The sequence below is a fragment of the Bubalus bubalis genome, chromosome 14 (genome assembly GCF_019923935.1).
Source record: "Bubalus bubalis isolate 160015118507 breed Murrah chromosome 14, NDDB_SH_1, whole genome shotgun sequence".
In the NCBI taxonomy this organism is placed as follows: Eukaryota; Metazoa; Chordata; class Mammalia; order Artiodactyla; family Bovidae; genus Bubalus; species Bubalus bubalis.
The window spans coordinates 6364842-6390372 of record NC_059170.1 but is presented as its reverse complement, the minus strand read 5'-3'; the positions used below and the strand labels follow the sequence as shown (position 1 = coordinate 6390372).

The window sequence follows — 25531 nt, the reverse complement described above, 5'->3', positions numbered from 1 at the left end:
GGATCTATAGAGGATGAGAAGGTTGGATGGCATCACCGACTCAATGGACATGAGTTTGAGCAAGCTCCAGGAGTTAGTAAAGGACAGGGGAGCCTGGTGTGCTGGAGTCCATGGGGTCACAAAGAGTTGGATAACGACTTAGCAACTGAACAGCATTCGTCCTCACTAAAGGCCAAATGCATAGGTAGGGTCTGCCCAGTTAGAAAATCGTGGCCCTCCAACCTTTATTGAGAAATCAGAAGAGCCTGTGAGAGTATTCATCACCCCAGGGGTGCTGTTGCTCTTTACTTTCATAGTGAAGTTTTGATATATGTTAATAATCGCAAACCTTTCACCCCTCCAGTTGGAGCGTATAATCACATTTTTAAACCTTCCTTTCACACCTGCCTTACTTGAGAGTTATTCTTTCCCATGATGTTTTTATATTTCTGGTTTTAAACCCTATGCTAGAATCCAGAAACATGGAACTGATGAACCTATTTGCAGGGCATGATTAGAGATGTAGAGGATGGATTTGTGGACACAGTGGGGGAAGGAGATGGTAGGACGAATTGTGAAAGAGGAGCATTGAAATACATACATTAGCACATGTAAACAGAAGCTAGTGGAAGGCTGCTGTGTAACAGGGAGCTCAGCCTGATGCTGTGACTACCTAAAGGGGCGGGATAGGAGATATACGTATCCTGAAGGGCGATTCACATTGTACGGCAGAAACCAACACATTATAAAGCAGTTATCCTCCAATTAAAAATAAAATTTTAAAAAAACTATAAAGTTTCGAGACTTGACAAGATAATCTGAGCGTTTTTAAATGGTGTGGGAAGATTCTGAAATCTCCAAACTTGAACTGAATTGTTCTAACATTACTCTTCATGTATAGGAGATAGAGTGTCTTATTTCATCATTTAATACCCACGAAGTGCCATGTGAGGGCTGAGTGCTCTGTAACTGCCCACTGTTATTAAACATACCTATGTTTTTTGTATGAAATTCAGTGACTTTAATCTTGGAGCCGTTTAGGTTCACAGCAAAATTGCACAGGAGGTACAAGGAATTCCCGTATTCCCCCCAACACACATGCGATTACCAACATCTCTCACCAGAGTTGGACGTTTTTATAGTGATGAACCTAACGTTGATGCATCATTATTACCCAGTCAAGTGAGTGACTTTTTAAAAATCACATATAATAACTATGTGACATCAGCCATGTACTAAGCATTTCTGTGTCTAGGCGCAGTGCCACGTGCTCTACCTGCAGTTTAGTTCTTATGATTATTGTCCTTATTGAGGCCTAAAGAACTCGGCCAACTGACTCAACCAGAAAGCCGTGGAGCCAGGCTGTGAACACTGGCAGCCTGGCTCCAGAGCCCACGGTAAGCATCACCACCATTGCTTCTCCGTAAGGAAGCGCTTGTGCTGTGTGAGCTACTCAGTGGAGCCTTAAACAGTCATTATATTGAGGCGAAGTTTCTATGCAGTGATGGTTTGGTAATGTTTCAGTAAGTAAAGAGACCATATTTTTTGAGTACGGTTGAATTGAATTTTGAGATGTAGTATTTGAAAGCCTGTAATCAAAAAGATCACAGCTTTTTCTCTGCAGCTTTTCACTGCATATGTATATTTGGTTTAATTTCGGGACTAAAAGGAAGAAAGAAATGAGAGTAAAGAGCTGGTTTCCCATAAGCTTCGTTTGAGGTATTAAATCTTTCTGATGTATGATCTCTGTCTCTTTATCAGCAGTAAACTCCCTCTTATTCCTTCTCGAGTTGTGACATGTAATTGATGTCCATCTTTGAATACAAGCAGGCAAAGGGAAACCAAGGCTCAAGGGCAACTTGCCCACATCTGCCCAGCCAGGTGGGCAACAAGTACAACATGCAGCTGACATATAAATCATAAAGTCCAGTTTTAGACTTGCAACTCTGTTTAATATACAGGGTTTAGAAACATGTGGATCATTGGTGATCTTAGCTGGAGCTGTTTTGGTGGCATGATATGGGTGAAAACCAGACCAGAGTGGGCTGAGGTGTGAGTGGGAGGTGAGCAACACACAACCCTTTCCCAAAGATTGGCTTTGCTGTGAAGAGGAGGAGGGAAGTGTAGATCATAGGAGTGCTCTGGTTTATTCTTTTTTTTAAAGATAGAAAAACTCAAACTTGTTTAAATACCTTTAGGAAGAAGCCAGTTAAGGGAGTACATTCATAAATTTTCATTCATTCATTCAGTTGCTAAATTATGTCTGACTCTTTCTGACCCCGCCAGGGGATCAAAGCCAGGCTCCTCTGTCCATGGGATTTCCCAGGCAAGAGTCCTGGAGTGGGTTGCCATTTCCTTCTCCATGCATGCTAAGTCATTTCATTTGTGTCCAACTCTTTGCGACCCTGTGGACTGTAGCCCGCCAGGCTCCTCTGTCCGTGGGATTCCCCAGGCAAGAATACTGGAGTGGGTTGCCATTTCCTTCTCCAGGGGATCTTCCTGACCTAGGGATCAAACCTGCATCTCTTAACGTCTCCTGCATTGGCAGACAGATTCTTTGCCACTAGCACCACCTGGGAAAACACATTTCCTTCTACAGGGGGTCATAAATTTTAGTTGCGTATTAATATACAAAAACATTCAGCATTCACATGACCATATAACATGATAAGTTGCTTTTTTCCCTGTACGCTATTGTTCCTCTAACTTTGATGTGTTCAAAATAACTGTTCTCACCCTTAGAAGAAATATAAGTGCAAAATTTAAAAAATATAAAAAATATCCCTAAATTATCATAAAGTAAGGCTTTCAGTTGGAATACAGAATAAAACTTTAATGTTAGCAAAGTCTGGTGTTTTGATTAGACATTTTGTTTATGAGTTCTGTGGATTATAAAAATTTTGAGAAATAGTAGGACTTTTTTAATTGACATTACTTTTTGTTGAAAAGCTTTATGATTATTTTACAGGAGGAGGCCCTCTGTCTAGAAGCAGCACTAAAAATTGGATTTTGATTATTGAAAAGGATTTATTTATTGGATTGGCAGAAAATTCATTGGCAGCTGTGTTTGAAACTTTGCATATTGATTAGTCTTGTAGTCCTAAACTGATAATTTAGCTTCTGGGAGCCTTGGTTTCCTGGGATGAGAAAGGTGATAATACTTGTGTCACAGGATTGTTGTAAAAGTTACATGAACTAATACAGTAAGTAACTGACAACGTACCTGGCACCTAACAAATGACCCACTGAAGTTCAGAGGCATTGGCGTTGCTTGTATTTAAAGGAGAAGGAACTGAAGGCTTGTTCTTCTCTGCCTCCCTTATTAGTTGGTTTATGGACGTCTTTGCTGGTCTCTGACATTTCAACACCAGCGAGGCAAGTGGTTGGAAGAGTTTAGAGCTCTGCCCCGTACTTGTAAATCTCAGGGGAGACTCTGTAAGCGGTGCTGGGGAAAACAGTAAGATCATTCTTTATGGAAACGCGCAAACTTAGAAACCGTGTACTTAATCAGCAAGTACATAGAGTCTCTCATATAAATAGCTCAGAACTGTGTTTAATTCTTACCATTTTCACCAGGCCTAGGGGGCCTGCCAGGAAAATACTTGACTTTCTTTCCAGCAAGGTTACCTTAGAAAATACTTACATGTTTACTAGCTCATTCCTGGAGTCTTTCTATAAGAAGCTTCTTTGGGATTACTCTCTTGGTTGTAATGAGTCTTTGGGCTTTTTTATTCGGTATTTCATTAGGTTTTCTAGATTTGTAGAACAGCCTTCTTATGCCAGGACCTAGACGTCTTAAGATTGTCCTCGTTCCCCAGGAATGGTCGGTGTGTTCTCTATACAGTCCTTTTGTCTTTTGACTGAACCAGGGTGACGTTCATTTAGAAGGTATTTATTTATTTGGGTGTCATACCTGCTGTCAGGACACAAAGAAAACAAAGACCCCGTTCTCATGGAACTTGGAGTTAATGGGGAAGAAGGGGTCTGTTCAAATAATCACGTTTTCTGAGTCATACCAGTAATGTGACAAGTCCTGTGAAGGAGAAAACCTGATCCCATGGGCAAAGTGGACAAGGTATGAAGGAAAGATTCCCTGAGGAAGTTGAGAGTGGAATGATAAACAAACAAAAATTAAAGAGGTTAGAGTGAGAGGCACTTTGGCAGCAGGGGCAGAACAGCATAGGCAAAGGCCCTGTGGCAGAGAGGAATATGACAGTTTGGGAAAACTAAAAGATACAACTGCCTGTGAGTCTACAGTTACCTTAAGAGTTTCTTTTTTTTTTTTTTAAGTTTTAATAATAATAATTTAAAAAAAAAAGAAACTAAAGGAGGCCACTGTGTGACTGGGCATGGCAGATGAAGGGGGAGAGGGTTTGGAGGTGAGGCAGGAGAGGCAGTCCAGGGCCCCGGCACACAAGACCCTGGAGGTTGTGCTGAGGAGTCTGATTTTTAGACCAATAGCAGTGAAATAATACCCCAGAGTTCTAAACAGGGCAGAAGTTGATAAAGAGGTTAGTATTTTGGAAAGATCACTTGAGCCGTTATGTTCAGAACATCTTCAAGGAAACCTGGAGAGGTTGCCCAGGGACCACGAGGGAGGCAGTTATTATCATCTGAGGGGAAACGCTGGTGGCCCAGACTTAAAGTAGTGACAACAGAAGCAGAGTAGAATGAAGGTGTTCCCCACTGATTTAGAAGGTAAAGCTAAGAACACCTGATGTTGGGTTGGATAACAGCATCAGAATGTGGATCAGTAAGACTGACTTAAGTTTGTGACTCACCCAACTGGATGGATGGTGGTGCAGTTCCTTAAGATGGTTGTGGAAGACCATCTGGAGAGAGGTGGGTGGAGGAGCTTGATCTGAGTTGGGACTTGGATATTGGATGAATGTACGAGCTTCATGTTCCTGAGGCAGGCCTGCACCGGAAACGAGGACTGGGGAGTCATCCGAGCCCAGGCGGGAATTGAAGGGGCAGGCGAGGCTGCGGATGCCTCTGAGGAAGAGCTGAGTGTTGCAGAGAAGGAAAGGCAGGAGAGCCTGGGCCCCAGGAGCCCTGCCCGCCTGGCTGGGCAAAGGAGGCTGAGTGTGCCAAGGAAACGGAGGAGAGATGGGCCAGGAAGCAGAGGGCTGATGGGAACATGTGCTTACGAGGCCAGCTGTGCAGTGTGCTCAGGCTCACTCAGGCGTGTCTTCATGACCCCATGGACTGCAGCCCGCCAGGCTCCTCTGTCCGTGGGGTTTTCCCGGCAAGAATACTGGAGGGGGTTGCCATTTCCTTGTCCAGGGGATCTTCACAACCCAGGGATCAAACTTGCATCTCCATGTCTCCTGCATTGCAGGCGGATTCTTTACCACCAGCGCCGCCAGAGAAGCCCTTAAATCGAGTAGATTTCTTTTTTTTTTTTTTTTTTTCCGAGTAGATTTCTGTGAGGGGAGGTCAGTAAGGTCAATTGCTGCTGAGAGGTCAAGTCACACAGCAACTGGAAAACTGCCCATCAGCTTTTGAGCCTGCGAGTCATGGGGACCTCACCTGGAGCTGCGCTGGTGGCACAGGGAAGGTGAAAACCAGACTGGAATGGGCGGGGCAGGTGCGGGAGGTGAGGAAACGGACGCGACTCTTTCCCAGGGTTTGCCTGGGCTGTGAAGAGGGAGATGTGGATCATGGAGGGTTTTTTGGCCTTATTTTTATCTTTGTTTGAAGGTAGAAGAGACTTGGAGAAGGCAATGGCACCCCACTCCAGTACTCTTGCCTGGAAAATCCCATGGACGGAGGATCCTGGAGGGCTGCAGTCCATGGGGTCACTAGGAGTCGGACACGACTGAGCGACTTCACTTTCACTTTTCACTTTCATGCATTGGAGAAGGAAAATGGCAACCCACTCCAGTGTTTTTGCCTGGAGAATCCCAGGGATGGGGGAGCCTGGTGGGCTGCCATCTCTGGGGTCGCACAGAGTTGGACACAACTGAAGCGACTTAGCAGCAGAAGAGACTTGAGCTTGTTTCAACATCATTGGGGAGGGAGCCAGTTGAGGGAGAGGTTAACTAAGAAGAAAGACAGTTTATTCATTCAACCAATATTGAGCGCCTGCTCTATGCCTAGGAATTCCTAGATGCTGGGGATTCAGCAGTGACCAGAACGGACCAAAGTCTCTGTTGTCACAGAGTTTATGTTCTGCTGGGGAAGTCGGAGTATAAGTGAAACAAGAGTATGTCACAAGTGGTAAATAAGATGGTGAAAGACTAGAAAAATTGGTGTAAAATGAAAAAACAGGGCAGGTAAGGTAGTGAAGAATCACAAGGAGGGGTTGGATGGCAGTTTCAGGTAACGAGGGAAGAGGTGACATTTGAACAGTCGTCTGAAGGAATCGATGAGTGAGCCTGTGGCTATCTGGGGCAGAAGGGCATTCCAGGAGGCAGGAGGAGCTGGTGCGAAGGCCCTGGAACAGGAACTGGCCATGAGTGAGCCGGGGTCGGGTGGTGGGAGGTGAGGTCAGAGGGGATCACAAGGGCCCAGATCTTTCAGAGGCTTGGAGGCCAAGATCAAGACTATGAGTTTTACTCTGTGTGAGATGAGAAGCCATTGGAGTTCTGCGCAAAGGAGCAGATGTTATCAGATTTACTTTATAATGGTTATGGATAATCTATTTTGAGCAGATATAATCTGATTTATATTTTAAGGAAATCCCTCTGGCTGCTGTGTAGAGAACGCTGTGGGCCATGAGGAATAGTGAGAGTTGAAGGCATGAGACCAGTTAAGAAAGAGGCTCTCGGTCCAGGCAGGAGATGGTGACAGCTTGGCTTGGCGTAATGGGGGTGGTCCCCCGTGGTGAGAAGTGGTCAGATTTAAATAGTTCCTCAGAAGGCAGCAGGGACGGGACACTGCAAAGATGGAGGGACTTGACACGTACTGTTTTCCAGCAGGAGAGAGTGCGGGCTGGACAGTTTATGTATTGGCTAACAGGAAGTTGAAGGAGTCTCCTTGTGGCTTTTAATTTTTGCATGAAATCGGCTGTTTCACTGGTTGTGAGTAAAGAGGAATGGTGACATGAAGAGGGAGAGAGAGGGTATTTGAGGAGAGAATGCAATGTGCAGTAGTCTTCGTGGAGAGGTAGAGAAGGTGGGCTTAACCAGCAGTGTCTAGGTACTGCTGTGGTTGGTTGTCAGGGCCTTTAGAGACCTGCCGGCTTTCCCTGCTGTCAAGAGGCCTGTCATTGTGTGGAGACTGGTCAGAAGGGGATGGTCATACAAGCTTGGTATTTGGCCAGAAGTTAACACTAAAAGTCAGAGAACAAGTTAAGCCTATTGTTTGGCAAGGAGAGGAACCAATCAATCCTAAAGGAAATCATCCCTGAATATTCATCGGAAGGACTGATGCTAAAGCTCCAATACTGTGGTCACCTGACGCAAAGATCTGACTCATTGGAAAAGACCCTGATGCTGGAAAAGATGGCAGGCAGGAGGAGAAGGGGGCGACAGGATGTGATGGTTGGATGGCATCACCAACTCAACGGACATGAGTGTGAGCAAACTCCAGGAGATAGTGAAGGACAGGAAAGCCTGGCATGCTGCAGTCCATGGGGTCACAAAGCATAGGACACGACCTAGCAACTGAACAATAACAGCAACAGATTACAATCCTGCTCATGGGATCTGTCCTGGAAAAATGAAGAAAAGGAAAGCTGACAAGTTGGTCTAGTCAGGTCTGACAGACCAAAGAAGGGTCCTACTTGGGGCAGTTAGTAGGTCAACTGGAAGGACAGGAGCTGGGCAGGTACAGGGAGGAGCTGGAAGTTCCAGACAGGGACAAGATTCAGAGTGTGACCAGCACCTCCAGGCTGGCTTTGGGGGGAGGGGGAGGGCCTTGTGGATTTGCATAGTGGGGGGTAGGGGTGTAGCAGATTGGATGTATGAGGGGAGGTGAAGGTTCCAAGGGATGTTGTGGAACCTTGGCAGAGTTGACCAGCGATGGCGTCGTTGAGGTTGGTCATGGTCATTGTTGGACCTAGCCTGGGAGCAGAGCAGAAGAAGGTGAGCTGGTGCCAAGATCATCAGTGAACCAGGAGGTATGACCCGAGGGGTTTGTACAGGACAGTGATGCCCAGAAAGCATTTCCCAGGAAGACAGCCTGGCCTTGCAGCTGCAGCTGCCGCACCCTGCTCAGGTCTCCCTCCTTTCCAGGCTGCTTATTTATTGCTGCTAATTGCCCAGTTGGCAGTTAGAGAGCAGGGCCTATTAAAACGCGGGGCAGTAAACCAGAGCAGGTGTGCCCCGCCATCTGCTCCTCTCCTTCCCCCCTCCCTCCTTCTCTGGAGCAGACAGCCGGGCTGAGTGCGGCAGTGGCGTTTCCTGGCTGTGACCGTGGGCAGGTGACTTCACCTCTCTGGGCCCAGATTCCCACCTGCACATGGTTAGGAGATGAGCCTCTTGTCTTCCAGAGGCGTAAGGAGGACCAGATGGGCCCATGCCCCTGTGAATGTCAGCCGTTCCCGTGATTTGTGTTCCCCTAATTGTCTTCTTTCCCTTGGCTCTCTGTAGTTCACCAATGGCAGTAGAGACTTTGCACTATTACTGACTCCTGTCTTAAGAGAGCTGATATTTATTGACCACCGGTGTATGCTTGACACCGCCTTAGCCATGACCACTTCGGGTTTCTCAAAAGTTACCCACACCTACCTGCCTTGTTACAGTCTCTGGAGCATATGGAGCTGCTTTTTATCATGCACATGTTTTTTAGAGTAGGACATCAAGATTCAGGGAGGTTTAATAACCCACCTGGTGTCATTCAGCAGAGAGATATCCATGCCAGAACTGCCAACCCATTTCTTAACTTTCACCTCACCAGGCTGTGTCATGTTGATTTCTGCAAGCTGAAAGCTTGGCCACCTGCCTCCTGGGCTGGATTCGCTGGCCACTCCCACAGCCTGAGGCCTCAGCTAGAGGAGGCCACAGCTGCTCCTTCATGGATTCCTGTCCCAGACGGGCAGGAACCACACACGGAGCTCTGTTTAGCTGACCCAGTGTGTCACGGCCTCATGGTCCCGAGCGAGATGTTTGATATTAGTCATCCGGGTGTTTCTCTCCTGCTTTCTTATGTGTGTAGAAAGAGGACATTGAAAGATTGGCTCGAAGGTTAAAACTGCCACCTCTTGTAAAGTTCAGTTACTCGGTTTTCACTTCCTAAAAGTCAGTCTAGAATGTAGTTGTCCAGGGAGAGGAAATTTGCTACTCCCAGCACTGTGTTCTAGGGTTGCTAGGATAACTAATGCAGTGTCTAGACCACTGGCTCACAAGAGATTGTATAAAGAAGGCTGGCCTTTTGGAGGTTATCTGAATACATGGAATTCAGGTGGAACAGCTTCACTGGCCTGCTTTGATAATACCATGAGCCTGCCAAGCACACCACGTAGGAATGCATTCGACTAAGTGGATGTGGGGGAAACCAGCGTGTTTAGATAGGATGTTCTTGTTTCAGTGGCGCAAAATTGTGTCCTCCTAGAAATAAGACTCTCTCTTTGAGATCGTGATTGCTGATTGTTGACACTATATCCATAACTATAACCATGTAGTTGATGTACCCTCCATGGTAAAGGTTCATAAATTAATTTTAACTCATAAAAATTATGTATATATTATAAAATTATATATATATAAATTATAATTATACACAGTAGAAATGTCCTTAATGCTGCTGAACTGTACACTTAAAAATAGTTAACGTGGTAAATTTTGTGTGAGCATATTTACCACAATTTTTGTAAATGCTAAAGCAAAAGTATATACACTTACCATAGAAAGATCATCATCGCCCTACTCAGACAGCTTTCAGTATTTTGTTCTGTTTGTTTTCTTTTATATACACATTACCTGCTCCTAACATGCCTCTCTTTCTTCCCCACCAGATGAAATTAAAGCAGAAATAGAGAAGCAGAGGTGAGCCCGGGCACCTTCTCCTTGCTGACGTGCAGTGTGATGGGAACTGGCGGGGTCCGCGGGAACGCCTTCCTCTGCGTGTTTTCTCCTGTTTCTGGTCCCGGGTGGAGGATGGGGCACACACTCTCCCAGCACAGTGCTGGACACACGGCAGGACTCTGTATCTGTCTGTACTGATGCCAGGTTAACAGACTACTGGCTAACAGCTGCGCATTTGGAGGAGAGGGTGTGTGCATGTGGGTGCTAAGTTGCATCCGACTCTTTGCAACTCCAAGGACTGTAGCCCACCAGACTCCTCCATCCATGGGATTCTCCAGGCAAGAATACTGGAGTGGGTTGCCATTCCCTCCTCCAGGGGATCTTCCCAACCCAAGGATTGAGCCCCAGTCTCCTGCATTGCAGGCAGATTCTTTACCACTGAGCCCCCTGGGAAGCCCCCATGGAAGGCTCACCAGCATTAACTTGACCTTCCTTACCCTCTCCTCTGGGGCTTCTCCTGTGGCTCAGCGGTAAAGAATCCACCTGCCAATGCAGGAGATGCAGGTTTGATCCCTGGGTCAAGAAGATTGCCTGGAGGAGGGCATGGCAACCCACTCCAGTATTCCTGCCTGGAAAATCCCATGGACAGAGAAGCCTGGAAGGCTACAGTCCTTGGGATCACAAGAGTTGGACCCGACTTAGCAACTCAGCACCAGCAACCACCTTCCCTTGACAGAGGAGGCAGAGCCCTGGCTCTTGCAGGTCATGCTTCCTCAGGCAGGAGGACAGCGTGTGCTGTTGCGGGGTGGCCCCTCATCCTCAGAGTATTGAGGCCAGAGTCCCCCCTTCAGAAATGCAGCTCTGACGTGGCATCCGGGATCCGCGCCAGGCTGCTGACGAGACAGCTTGTCATCAGAGACCTTGTTCTCTGCGTGTGGCGCCTTGGTGTGTTTTTCCCCTAATGCGTGTCTTTAAACTCCTCCCTGTCTAGCCCCCCAGATGCGGTTTGCAGGCACTTTTAATTAAACGATTGCAAGTGGGAGTGGAACTTACAGTGGTGGGGGAGAGGAGCAAAAGCAAGCTTTTTTTTTTTCGTTTCCCCTCTCCGGCCCTCTCCTGCTTTTCTCTTAGGCTCGGTGCTGCCGCGCCACCAAAGGCAAACTTCGTAGAAGCTGACAAGTACTTCCTTCCGTTCGAGCTAGCTTGCCAGTCCAGGTCCCCCCGGGTGGTCAGCACGTCCCTCGACTGCTTGCAGGTACTGCGTTTCTGCTTGGTGGCATGCAAGGTGTACTCACGGGCTGCGGGTGGTCCTTTACACCAGGAGCCCCCAGCCTCCAGGCCACGGGCCGGCCCTCCTGTCGGATCAGCAGCGACAGGAGACTAGAAGCAAAGTGCACAGTAGACTTAATGTGCGCGCAGCGTTCTGAAACCACCCTCCCCGCGCCCCAGTGCATGGAAGAACTGTCCTCTGTGAAACTGGTCCCTGCTGCCAAAAAGGGTGGGGACCACTGTCACAGGAGCTGTGCTCATGACCCTGGTACTCAGAATGCTCTGAGTTGGTGGACAGAGGAGCTTTTCACCACATTCTTTATATTACTGTCAGGGAGAGAAGACAGAATTAGCAAGTCCTGAAGCGTTGTTCCTGGATGAACTCCAGGACTAGGTTCCTGCAAGCCTCTCCAGTCACCTGTTCATCAGTTGATGAACATACAACCTTACTCTTTGTGGGTTTCTGTTTGCATGCTTGCATGTTCAGTTATGTTCCACTCTTTGTGACCTCATGGACTGTGGCCCTCCAGGCTCCTCTGTCCATGGAATTTCCCAGGCAGGAATACTGGAGTGGGTTGCCATTTCCTCCTCCAGGGGATCTTCCTGACCCAAGGATTGAACCTGCGTCTCTTGGGTCTCCTGCATTGGCAGGTGGATTCTTTACCATTCAGCCCTCAGGGAAGCTCATTTTCTGTTTAAAGATCCCTTATTTACAGCAGCCTGCATTGTTAATTCATTGACCTTGAGCTCATGATCAGCAGCACTGTGATACATGCCTGAACAAAGCTGATTACACGTCCTTTCTCTTTAGGGCACATCCCTGCCTTCTTGTTCTTAGCCACACTAAGATAGCACTCAGCTCTGTGTACACAGGCCATTTTAAATGGTGAAATAACCAACAAAAAGGACAAGAATGTGAACACCATGGCACTAAATAGATCACAGAAAAGTCACTGCTTACGGTATGAGAGCTGAAACAAGACGGCAGAGCAGCTCCTTGTTTGACCTCAGTTGGGAACTTGACCATCAAGTGATTGAAATTTTTCTCTTCACTGTGGGTGTCCACAAATGACCATATTAGTCTACCAAGTATTGATTGGGACTTACATTTTAGTAAATGGGAGCGTTCACAGGTGCAAATCTATGAAGAATGAGATTGACTGTATTTAGGGCCACAAGTAGCCTTGTTATAAATTCCTTTTCACTGGCGAAGAAGCAGCCATGCAGGAGCTAGGGTGACTTGTCTGGTAATGTTCAGGTAGTGAGGGACAGAAACAGCACTACAGCTCGGGCTTCTTAATTTTTGGTCCAGCATTCTTGAATTTTTCCTGAGGTCTACTCCTGAAGCTTTGGTTTCCCCACGAAACATTTGTTTTTTAACCCCAGTGGGAACCTACAGCAATTAAAAGAGCTAGGAAAATTTTTTCAAAATATAGTGGAGAGATACACAGTTTACCAGTACTTTCTAGAACAGGAATAGGGAATAGGTTCTGTATTGTGATTGCTTAGAAGCTGTGTTGAAAAATTATCTGGAGCCTCATCTGGATTCTTGAGAAAGTGCCACAGTTGATTGATTCTGTCTGCTGAGACCCAGGACTGCCAAGTGGCAGTGGGCATGCCACACTTTTGGCATCTCTAGTCTAATATTTACTCTATTAATCTCTCTTCTTTGCTATAGCTATTCTTAAAAATTGATGACAGTTTCTTCACAGAAACAGCTCTTCCAAATGAAAAGCCATTTCTCATTCAATATAATTCTGTACTGTGTGAAGCGTGTCATCAGCCAAGTATTTTCAAATGCCAGGCTCAAATCCTATTTCTAGCCTAAAATATTTGTTGCTGTGAACATTTTCTGAGGAAAGTTTGGCTTAAGTTTAATTTTCATTGTTGTGTCCTCATGTTAAGGTTTAGTTTGGAAGCTGGTGCCGATAGTCTCCATTATTGATGTGCTAAACAGCAGCTAACGCCTTCAGCACTCAGCCTGTGCTGGGCCCCGTGCTAAGAGCTTTATCCCCCAACATTGTGTTTAATCTTCCCAACAACTGTCTGAGCTTCTTACTCTCATCCTCATTTTTGAACTAATGAAACTGAGGCTTAGAGAATAAAGTGTCCAGCCCTGCCAAGTTCCCCCGGGCAGGCGGTGATGGGATTGGGTGAGTGTCTAGGACTTGTTTACTCCAAGCCTGTGTTTTTAATCAGGGGTCCTTAAACTATCAGTTTATCAGTTCAATTGCTCAGTCGTGTCCGACTCTTTGCAACCCCATGGACTGCAGCAGCCCGGCCTCCCTGTCCATCACCAACTCGCGGAGTTTACTCAAACTCATGTCCATTGAGGTGGTGATGCCATCCAACCATCTCATCCTCTGTCGTCCCCTTCTCCTGCCTTCAATCTTTCCCAGCATCAGGGTCTTTTCCAATGAGTCAGCTCTTTGCATCAGGTGGCCCAAGTATTGGAGTTTCAGCTTCAGCATGAGTCTTTCCAATGAATACTCAGGACTGATCTCCTTTAGGATGGACTGGCTGGATCTCCTTGAAGTCCAAGGGACTCTCAAGAGTCTTCTCCAACACCACAGTTCAAAAGCATCAGTTCTTCGGGGCTCATCTTTCTTTATAGTCCAGTCTCACATCAGTACATGGCTACTGGAAAAACCATAGCCTTGACTAGACGGACCTTTGTTGGCAAAGTAATGTCTCTGCTTTTTAGTATGCTGTCTAGGTTGGCCATAGCTTTTCTTCCAAGGAGTAAGCGTCTTTTAATTTCATGGCTGCAGTCACCATCTGCGGTGAGTTTGGAGCCCCAAAAAATAAAGTCTGTCACGGTTTCCATTGTTTCCTCATCTATTTGCCATGAAGTGATGGGACCAGATGCCATGATCTCAGTTTTCTGAATATTGAGTTTTAAGCCTACTTTTTCACTCACCTCTTTCACTTTCATCAAGAGGCTCTTTAGTTCTTCTCTTTCTGCCATAAGCGTGGTATCATCTCCTCTCTGAGGTTATTGATACTTCTCCCGGCAATCTTGATTCCAGCTTGTGCTTCATCCAGCCCAGAGTTTCTCATGATGTACTCTGCATATAAGTTAAATAAGCAGGGTGACAATATACAGCCTTGACATACTCCTTTCCCGATTTAGAACCAGTCTGTGCAAATCTGGCCTGCAGCCTGCTTTGGTGAATAAAGTTTTATTGGAACATAGCTGCCTTAATCTGTTTAGACTGATGTAGCAGAATAATACAGACAAGAGATGTTTATTTCCCATAGTTTTCTGGAGGCTAGGGAGTCCATGATAAGGTGCCAGCTGGTTGAGTTCCTGGTGAGCCCTCTTCCTGGTTTGTAGATGGCCAGGTTGTCACTGTGTCCTCAGGTGGCAGACAGAGCAAGCCAGGAGTCTGGTCTCCTCTTCTTGTTAATGTTTATTGGGCTGCACTGGGTCTTAGTTCCAGCACGCAGGGTCTTGGTTGTGTCATGTAGGGTCTTTGGTTGCAGCGCACAGGCTCTCTGGTGGTGGCGCAAGGCTCCAGAGTGTGGGCTCAGTAGTTGTGACATGCAGGCTAAGTTGCTCCACAGCATGTGGGATCTTAGTACCCCGACCGCAGATCAGACCTATGTCCCCTGCATCGAAAGGCAAATTCTTAACCTCTGGACCACCAGGGAAGTTCCTGTTCTCTTCTCATGGGGCATTAATCCCATCGTGAGGACCCCACTCTCATGGCCTCATCCAGATGTAATCACCTCCACAAGACCCTCCCTCTTACTACCATCACATGGAGGGTTAGGACTTCAGTTGGGGAAACACAAGCATTTGGTTCAGGGCATAACAACAGCCGGGCCCTTTCGTTGGCTGCTTTCCATCTACTACAGCTGAGTTGAAGAGTTGGAACAGAGACCACATGACCTGCAAAGCCTGACTGTTTATCAGATGGTCCTCTGCAGAAACAGGCTGCTGACCTCCACTCTTCACTATTAGCCTGTACTTCTGGCCTCTTTAATTATAAATAGGCTGTGTTTTCCTAGAAATGGTCTTTTTTCTGAAACAGTGTACGTGTGAGTATGATTTCTGGTGGAAACATTGACGTCCTGCTTGGCTTCAGCAACTTGAGTTACAGAACCTGTCTTAATGTTGGCATATGGTTAGCTCTCTTTTTTAGATTGGAAGTTCTCTGTGATGTAGTAGGTACACCAGGATTTCTTTGCTTAGTATACAAAATGTGTTGTCCTTTTTATGACATTAAAAAGTGGCTAGGCGCTCCCTGGAACACTGAATGAAAAAAATGATTTCCTCTTGGGGTTTGTCCTTGCACAGCCTGCTCAACTGGCTTTTCCTGGCGTGGGCGAGGTGACTTCTGCCTTGGAAGTAGAGGGCCAGTGTCCAGGAGGAAAGGTTGGTTTGGTCAGGGTTGAGGCCAGCTATGGGTGCATCTGTATTGTGCCCTGGACGTTTTAAGGCATCCCTTTTTCAGCCTGGAAAGTTGAGTGGGTAGCAGAGATGCTTCGGGTTTGGTTTGCTACAAGTACAGAGCTCAGCGTTCCCTTTCCCCACAGGGAGAAGCCTTCCCTTGCTCTCGCTTCTCCCAGGTGATAAAGATCCTTTCCTTCAGCACCTGGTCTCTGCACACTACCCTAAGGCCAGGACCTGGGGGAGAGAGAACTAGTTCTGTCTTGTCTAAACTAGTGAGTGATCTCCAAGTTTTTCTGGGCATAGACCAACCACAGAAATTATTTTTGAGAATATTCTGTCACAGTATTTCTTCAAGTATAAGATTATATACATGTGCTACTGCTATCACATTACATGTATTATAAACCATACAAAAGTAGACCTTTAAAAGAGTAAGATAAAAAGTAGATAGAAATAGAGTTCTAATATTTTCTTTCTACATAAAGCTGTGGGAAACCACTGGTTTAAGCTACCTGGTTCATACCACAAACATTATCTTTTAGCTTTTATTTCTAAAAGACTTTGTATGTTTTAATGCTCATTTTAAAATCGATGTGTAATAATATAAGTTGTACATAGCTACATTCTCTGTTAGAAATTTCTTTTAGAACTATACAGATATGGCTGGAGTCCCTTAGACCACTAGCCCCAGACCCAGTTGCCTGTTTCGATGTTTTAATTCTCTCTCTCTCTTTTTTTTTTAACATAAATGATACCATTTATGATACCATTTTCCTGTAGAGGACTGCATGCTAAGTATTTAGGCTTTTTGCAGGTCATATAGTCTCCATTCCAACTCTTCAACTCAGCCATAGTAGCTGGAAATTATATCATAAAGCATTTATACTTGTACAGATATTTCTATGGCTTGCTTTTTACAACATTGGTTTTAATGTCTGTTAAAACACCCCATGCAAGTAGAGGGCATTCCTGATAAATAGTATGCTACCATTTTATTTACTCCTCCTGCTGTTGAGACTTCCCAGGTGGCTCATCTACCTGCTAGTGCCGAAGACACAGCAGATATGGGTGCAATCCCTGGATCAAGAAGATCCCCTGGAGAAGGAGATGGCAACCCACTCCAGTTTTCTTGCCAGGGAAATCCCATCGACAGAGAAGCCTGGCAGGTTACAGTCCATGGGGTCGCAAATGAGTCAGATATGACTTAGCAGCTTAACAACAGCTGCAGCGCTGCCCTCATGGGAAGCCAGCCTGTGGAGCAGTGATGAGAGGGGATGAGACAATGGGCATCTGGACTTGTTCTTCAGAAACACACTTGAGGGGCCTCCCTGGCAGCCAGTGGTTAACAACCCTGCAATCCACAGCACAGGGTGCAGGTTGGCTCCCTGGTTGGGAACATGAGATCCCACTGGGCTAACGGGGCCAGAAATAAATAAAAACCAAAACCACACTGGAGCGCCTCCCTGCCTCCGACTGGAGCTCCCTGGGCTTGATCTGCAGCCCCACTGTGTGCAGGCCTCTCTCCTGCTCGCTCGGTCCAGCAGTGTCATATTTCTGCTCTCAGCCTCTCTCTCTCAACCACTTTTTCTTCCTGTGTGTTGGACAGCAGTGCTTTTGAGGCTAATAATGAGGAAAAGCTATTGAGAAGTGGCGTGAGGCCTCGGCGGGGAGCGTGTCTGTGTGTCTCAGGGGCCGTGGCCCTGTGATCGCCTCTGGAGCTGTGTCACTCTGGGCAGGCAGATCAAGAACGTGACACGCCAGAAACTAAAAGGATAAAGAACAGAGCAGCATCTGTCAGAGTCTTTACTAAGTCGCTGGAAGCAGAGGGTGCCTTAGAGTTCACGGACCCCAGAGGCCCTATCGCAGATGAGTGGTTCTTTTTATTCGGTTAGCCGTCAGGACAACCTGGATGACTTGGAGAAAAACATTGTTTCCTGGGCTCCACCCAACCAGCCTGGTCGAGCATGTCTGCGTTGAGGTCCAGGAGTCTGTTTCTGTCACAGGCTCCCTCTTGGACTCTGAATATCAGCCCAGCTTTGAAACCATCCTGACCTTTGAGTTCCCTTCCAGCTCTCAGATTGTCCCTGACGAAATCCAGGTCAGGAGGGAGGTGGCCCATGTCCAAAGTGATCTGTCACCTGACCCCGAAGGCACAGCCCGGACAGCCTCTTGTCTCTTCAGTGGCACGGGTAACACACAGTTTGATAGCGTTGGTGCAGAATTCAGTGAGGGTTTTTACTTTAATTTTTGGAATGAAAAACGCATGGGCATGGGTCACCATTCAGAAAGAATGAAAGCCTGAGCCACAGTATGTCTTAGTCCTGCTCCTGCTCACAGCTGCTTAGTTCTCCCTGAGCTCGAGCAAAACTTGTTATCATTAGTTTTTAATGCATCTTGCCTTTTGCGGGGTAGGGGGGTGGGGGTTTTAACAGCTTGAGATATAGTTCAGATGCATGTAGCTCACCCGTCTGAGGTGTACAATTCCCTGACTTAATGTTGACGGAGTTGTGCGGCCATCACCACAGTCTAATTAGAGACCATCTTTATCCTCGGAAAGAAGCCTTATTTTTGCAGTCACTCCCTGTTTCCCCGGAATCCCCCAGCTCTAGGCAGTTGCTAACAACTTCTGTCTCTGTTATATATAGTTTAATTTCTCCTGTTTTTTAAAAAATTTATTTGGCTGTGCCAGGTCTTAGTTGCAGCGTATGGGATCTAGTTCCCCAAGCAGGGGTCGAACCCAGGCCCCCTGCTGCATTAGGAGCCAAGAGTGTTAGCCCCGGACCACCAGGGAGGTCCCTAACTCATCCATCTTTCACAGAAGTGGTTGTGCACTGGGGGCCATTCTGCACATACCTTTTCCCCCGGCCACTCTCAGCGTGATGGGCTTTTCTGCCATCAGGAGTCAGGCTGGGTGCTGTGCTTTTGGGGTGACCATGCCCCCCGCACCCAGGGGGAGCAGAGGGATCTCTAGGAACCAGAAGTTAAAGGCCAAGCCTGCCGCCTGCCTCTTAACCGCTATGGATGGCTTCAGCCTTGGCCAGGCAGAAATTCCTCATGTCTGTGCTTTCTGTGTTTAGAAACTCATCGCTTATGGGCACATCACTGGCAACGCCCCCGACAGTGGCGCCCCCGGCAAGCGGTTGATCGACAGGATCGTGGAAACCATTTGCAACTGTTTTCAAGGCCCTCAGACCGATGAAGGCGTTCAGTTACAAATCATTAAGGTATTTCTGTCTGCCTAGTCTGGATTTTAAATGAGAAAACTCATCCCCTCTGGGAATTTGAATTTCTAATTTACCATGTGTTAGTTGTCTCAGGGGGCACTGAGCTAGAGCAAAAATATGTAAGCATCACTTAGATCTTTTGTTAAGTGTCAGAACTGATTAGCGTGGACCAAGACAGAAGAGCAGAAACAGGTGTGTTTTCAAAGTAAATAGTTCCGCTAATAATCACGTAAATTGCTTGTGAATTACATTGACTTGAAATCCTCTACTCTCTCCCCTTGAATTTCTGGATTCCCGGACTGCCATTTCTCAGCAGGTCCTGTGTCGATACTTTTATCACCGGTTTGCCCCGTCCCTTTATTCTCCCTTCCCATCATCCTGTTCCATTTCTGCTGCCAGGAATGGTTTGGCGTGGGATGGTCCCCTCTGCTTGTCAGAACCAATCAGGATAGATGTGGTCAACGTTTCAGATCCTAAGTCCTGGACATGTTAGCTTTGTGAGGGATGGCTCTGTGCTAACTGCACCCTACTTAAAGCTCCCTTGAAAATCCACCAGGGAACTGGGAAGCTGATCTCCCCACCCCACCCCACCCTGCACCTCCATCAAAACATGTATATTTTGTGATCGACGTATGTGAGATCAGGTTGGAGCGTTTTCCCTCCTGAGAGAAGTATCTGGTTTTTTTGGCTTTTTAAAAAGTAAGCTGGTAGAGAACACACTTCAACACAGCTCGGTTACTTCACATAACTTGGGTTCTATGGAGTTAATAAGTGTATTTAAACTTTTTTGAACTTGGAGCAGCAGGTACTTGGCTCTTGGTACTAATCATCCAGTTTAGTTCACAGAGCCATCTTCTTAAACCAAACCAAATAAAAACAAAGGCAAACCTTGTAGAAAAGCTGGGCTCTGAGAGGATGGGCAGTGGGCACTCCCGAAGATGAAGGTTTTGGATTTTTGTTCCAGGCTCTTCTCACTGCGGTCACATCCCCACACATTGAAATTCACGAGGGCACCATTCTGCAGACGGTCAGGACATGTTACAATATCTATTTGGCCAGCAAGAATCTCATCAATCAAACCACTGCCAAGGCTACCCTCACTCAGATGCTGAACGTCATTTTCACCCGCATGGAAAACCAAGTGGTGAGTGGTAGCAGTTAGCAGCTGCTGTGAGTGGGACACCATCCCATGCTGTGAAGTCTTTCCTGTGTGGCCTCGGTGCCTGGTGAAGAGTCTTAGCATCTTGTAATTAATCCCTTCTTCCTCTGAATTCTCTGCACTCTGTTTTTGTCCTTGCTTTAAAAAGCGGAGAGAGAATCTCGATGGGTTTTGAAATTTGAATTCCAGATTTGCTGTGAGTTTGTTGAAGAAATTTATTTCCTTTTTTAAATTCTATCCTTCTGTTTGGATATTCTTTATGCAACAGGCTGGCTTTTTTTCTGTTCCTTATTAAAACAGTGGATCCATTTAGATTGAATCCCTTTTTCGTTGCCTTTCAGCTGCAGGAGGCCAGAGAATTTGAAAAACCAATCCATTCGAAACCACAGTCCCCTGTGATCCAAGCTGCAGCAGGGTCCCCAAAGTTCAATCGTTTGAAGCAGAGCCAGGCACAGAGCAAACCAACAACTCCTGAAAAGGCAGATTTAACCAACGGCGAGCATGCCAGGAGTGGTTCCGCGGTGATCACAGAGAACGGACACGCCCCCAGAGAGAGGGGCCCATCACTCTCAGGTACGGCCCCGGTGCCTCCCCGTCCCCCACTGACCGGGCCGTCTTGCATCCAAGGGGCCGGTGAAGGAGCTGTCTGGTGTCATGACAGGAAACCTCCAGTGGCTCTTCTATTTCTGGGCCTCCCCCTTGACTTCCCCTTTGATTTTCTCTTACGAAACATAACCCAGGAGGCCAAGTGTCTCAGATCCCATTGTCAGTTATGAGTGTTTTGGTTGTTGTGGTTGTTTTTTTGGTCGGGGCGGGGGGCGGGGGTGGGTTGTTCCTGGAATATTATCTAGCTACTGCTGTTTGGTGTCAACTGTAGTGCCATGGGTTCACGTTGGAGTGCTTGTGTCCCAGGAGGTAATCGTTTGGGTGGTTGAGCATTTAATGTCTGTTTCATCTCCCAGAAGAGGACACGGACATCATCTGTCACATATACACAGGCTCTCTGTGCTCTGCCCACTTACGGGCAGTTAGTCACTATTTATGGACATCTCTGAAGGGAGCCAGAAGGTGGGTGGGTGGGTTCATAGAGAAATAGGCACACAGACAGCTCTGTCTTCTTCTGAGACCAAGTACATTACTACTTGGCTGTGCTTGCTTTTTTAAATGAAAGATCTTCCGCACCCAATGATAGTCTTGAAGTAAATAAAACATTAGGTGTGAAAGTTTTGAATTGGGTTGTCACAGAAGATTATTTTTTAATATTTACCTCTCTTTCACTGTGCAATTTGTGCAAACAGAATTCTAAATTCATATATTTTTCAAGAACATACCTTATTCTCAAGTGATTTCTGCCAAATAATTTTTCACTCTAGCTGATGGTTCAACAATGAAGTATCTGATCTGCCTTCGTAATTGGCCTCTTCTTCTTCTGCCCCGTTATTGGCAGTGAGGTCTGTTGGTGGTATGTTGGCTACCAGAGCCCATACTTGAGCAGTTTTTGTTCATCTGTAATTTACCAGAGCTTGGCATGGGTAGGAAGAGACCACGTGTTGTTGCTGGAATGTTGTTCTGTATCAGTTCATCCAAGGCAAGGATCAAAGAAAAAGTTGCCACAGAGAACCACACGTGTCTTGGATGCGCCCTGTTGGCTGCCCAGTGTCACGTGTCTCGGAAGGTGTTCAGGAAGTCCTGACCCACCTTCTGTACCGGTTTTCATCTTTGCCTTATTAACTCTCAGAGCAAAGAGCAGGCAGGTTTTTACTGGAACCAGACTGTGGCCAATCAACAAATATTAATATTTACACACACTGTAGTGACCGTAACTGTGCAGATGGAAAAGCAGGGCTTCCTGAGCTGCATGAAAGTGCTTCCACTGCAGCCCATTTTCCACTCAGCAGCCAACATGGTCTTTTACAAGCATGGATTAGATCAGGACCTCCCTCTGCTTAAACCCCTCTGGTAATTTCCCATCCTGTCCCATTCACAGTGATGTCTGTGCCTGCACCATCCCCACGATGTCCAAGGCCCTGTGTGTCCTGCCTCCGCCCACCTCCCTGTACCCTTCCTTGCCTTCCTTTCCCCTTGTTTGTTACAGGATGTGCAGGTGGTGGTTCTGGTTCTTGAAAATGCCGTGCTTGCTCTTGGTACCTTGGCACCTACTGTCCCTTACCCCACCTTTGTGTCCAGGTTTCGTTTCTAACTGATCTCCTCTCTGAAGCTCCCCATCACTCTGTCCCATCACCCTTTCTTATTTTCCTCATGGCAGTCTTCAAATCACCGAAGAGTTTGTGTTCACTTGTTCCTGGTCTAAGGCATTGGCCACCCTGTTCACCACAATATTCCCAACACCTGGTTTGGTGCCCAGGACATATAGTCAGGAAATACCTTTTTTCCTGAATGAATGGAGTGTTGGGGGGGATTTGATTTCTAGAATATGGCTTTACAGAAACCCAGGAACCTAAAATTCTGCTCTGACACAGAATGCTTTACACTTAGCATATTGCTGTGAATTTTGTTGCCACAAGGTGTAATACACCCCGTGAGGCTTCTCCCAAGATCGTGGGCATCAGAGTGCCTGTAGGAATCAGACCACAAACCTCCAAGTGGTAGATCAGAGTGGAGGTGCACCATCGCCCTTAAGAGGAACAGGCAGGCCTCCACTTGTCCAGATGTGGCTCTAAAGAAAGAACACGTCCTTCAGGAGAACCGGATGAGGCACCTGGGAGGAAGGGCAGCCTGAGAGGCAGATGGCAGAGGTGCTGGCCGACAGACACAGCGCCCTGGGCTAGAGTCCAGGCTGCCGAGGCCCCCGGGGGCTCCAGTGCCTCTGTGACCAAGATGACCTGTCCAGCTCTCCTCTTGGTTCCCTCCCGTGGACTGGCCATCGGGGAGGCCCCCCACCTCCCCAAGGCAGTCACTGTGCCAGGCGTGGTCCTTGCTACCTGGGCACTCCACATGCTCTGTCCTACTTCACTGCGAACCCTCCTGGGCCTTGCTGAGATAATGTGCCTCCCAGTGGAATCTGTGTGGACGACAGCTCCACAGCAGACCAGAGCACCTTCCTCCCCTTGGCAGATTTTCATCCCAGGTTGACAAAACTGATACTCTGTCAGTCTTATCAGCCCGTTCAAGAAATGGATCAGAGTGCTCTATACATTCACAAAATGAGATCTTTGAGCCTACAACATGCTAGCTTCTGTGAACCTTAGGGCATGGCCAACAGGGTTCCCTGGTGACCTCACCCCATTTGTCCATTCACAGCCCTCCAAAGACCCAACTGTTCATGTCAATTTTTTAAAATACAGGTTTATTGAAATTCACTTCAGTTCAATAAATTCACCTGTTTAAAATGTACAGTTCAGTTCTTTGGAGTATGTTGACACAGTTGAGCAACAATCAATCACCACAATCAGTTTTAGAGCATTTTTATTACACCCAGAAGAAACCCTGTACCCAAAAATAGTCACTTCCCATTTTCTTTTATTTTTAAGATTCTTGCTTTTTAACTCCCAGCATTAGCTTAAGCGTTTACACACGTGTACAGCTCATACGGAATATTGTAGGTACACGGTTACCAGTGTGCTCACAGATGTCTTGGCTCGCTTTTTTTGTCTTGCATCCCATTCATTAAGGGAAAAACAGCCCAACAGCCTACCAAGCCTGCAGCTCCTCTGATGAAACATATTCATCAGGCTGCTAATTCTTGGGTGTTGATAGTGTACAGGGGGCTTTGGAATGTTTAGTAGAGATTAGACCCTGTCATCACAATTCTGTTAAATCATAGCATCAGAGAATGTTGGAACTAGAAAGGAACTTAGAAATACCTAGACGTGTGTTTACCAAATCATGATAGACGAGATGATTTTACATGGCTCATAGGTGAATGGTTTTTATTTTAATAGTTATACATTTGTTCTAACATGCATTAAGAAAGTGTGATTAGTGTTTGAAGCCTTTGTTGTGTGAATATTAATTATTGCTTACAGTGAGTTAAAGATCACTGTTAGATATATTTATATACACATGTAATATAATAAGTGGTGCATGAAAGAGCAAAAATGATGAAGGTTGTGTGTGTTGTAGCCCCGCGTTCCAGGAAACAAGCTCACTCAGAGAGGACAGTGCAGATAGTGAAGTGTAGTTTATTACATCGGCGGGCCCAAGGCAGAGTCTCCTCTTAGCCAAGGATCCCAACCAGCATTTGTGAAAACTTTATATACCCTAAGTGTATAAGGCTCTCTGAAACTAGTCTGAACAAAGGAAAAAGAAAGATACAATCATACTTAACCCATGATTCATATGCCTTAAGCCTAGGTAGTTAACAGTGGACACTTATCAATAGGCTTGTGGTCATACCCCAATAGGCATAATAGAATGTATGATTCTATTCGGTTACACAGATAATTAGGGTATTCTTTTAGGCAATGGAGAAGGCAATGGCAACCCACTCCAGTACTTTTGCCTGGAAAATCCCATGGACGGAGGAGCCTGGAGGGCTGCAGTCCATGGGGTCGCTGAGGGTCGGACACCACTGAGCGACTTCACTTTCACTTTTCACTTTCATGCATTGGAAAAGGAAATGGCAACCCACTCCAGTATTCTTGCCTGGAGAATCCCAGGGACGGGGGAGCCTGGTGGGCTGCCGTCTATGGGGTCGCACAGAGTTGGACACGACTGAAGTGACTTAGCAGTTAGGCGATGGAGAGCCCTGGGGCTCTTCCTTCTGGGGGCCTGGTTTTCCAGTTGGTATGTCGTTTCCATAGATACTGGGCATATAGCTCAAAGTCCACAGTCCGGCCCAAGATGGAGTCCTGCTTTCAAGATAGAGCCTGTTCTGTTTCCTTCTTCATAGGTAACACTGATCTAGACTGAACCGTCTTATTTAGATGAAGAAACAGGTTTAGAAGATTTTGCCCGTGACTGAGGGCTTTTCTAACCTCCATTCAAGTTTTCTTTGCCCTCTTAGGAGAGCATTTGTTGTTGTTTACTCGCCAAGTTGTATCCGACTCTTTTGCAGCCCTGTGGACTAGAGCCTACCAGGCTCCTCTGTCCACAGGATTGCCCAGGAAAGAATACTGGAGTAGACTGCCATTTCCTTCTCCGGGGATCTCCCTGACTGGAGGCTCTAACTCCTGTCTTCTGCACTGAAAACCAGATTTATCAGTCCTGTAAGTTTAGCGCTTTCCAGTGTGCAGGCTGGTGCGCGAGTCTGGGCTCACAGAGATCATTCCTTTGATGTGTATCTCGGCTCTCTGGCTCCAGTCTCCTGTGTGTTCCTATCCTGCGTCCCCTCAGGGTGCACCCACTGGAGGGGGCGGCTGAGGGCTCCAGGACCTTTGTCTCCATCCTGAGCTCCCTCAGGGCCTCCCGCAGTGGGTGTCTGGAGTGGTTTGAAGGCTGCAGCATCCTTTGTTTACTGATCTGATGTGTGGGGCGGCATTTTTCTTTCACTTGGGTTAAGTACCCAATGGAAATGAAAACACTTCCCTGTTGCTTCTCCAGGACTAAAGGCAGAAAATCGTGGCCTGATTGGAAAATCATTGTTAAAGAAGAATTTAAAGGATTATTTTGGTTTTCTTTAACATGATGG

General features: G+C 46.7%; 1 protein-coding gene across 1 annotated transcript in view; it reads left to right on the top strand.

The window, feature by feature from the left end:
- The window catches only part of ARFGEF2 (ADP ribosylation factor guanine nucleotide exchange factor 2), an 83225-nt gene that overhangs the window by 3502 nt on the left and 54192 nt on the right, over positions 1-25531 (top strand). The window contains exons 2-6 of the mRNA XM_006052909.4: positions 9881-9911; positions 11022-11145; positions 18636-18782; positions 19747-19926; positions 20283-20514. Of these exons, the coding sequence (XP_006052971.3) occupies positions 9881-9911; positions 11022-11145; positions 18636-18782; positions 19747-19926; positions 20283-20514 (714 nt within the window). The remainder of the gene's footprint in view (positions 1-9880; positions 9912-11021; positions 11146-18635; positions 18783-19746; positions 19927-20282; positions 20515-25531) is intronic.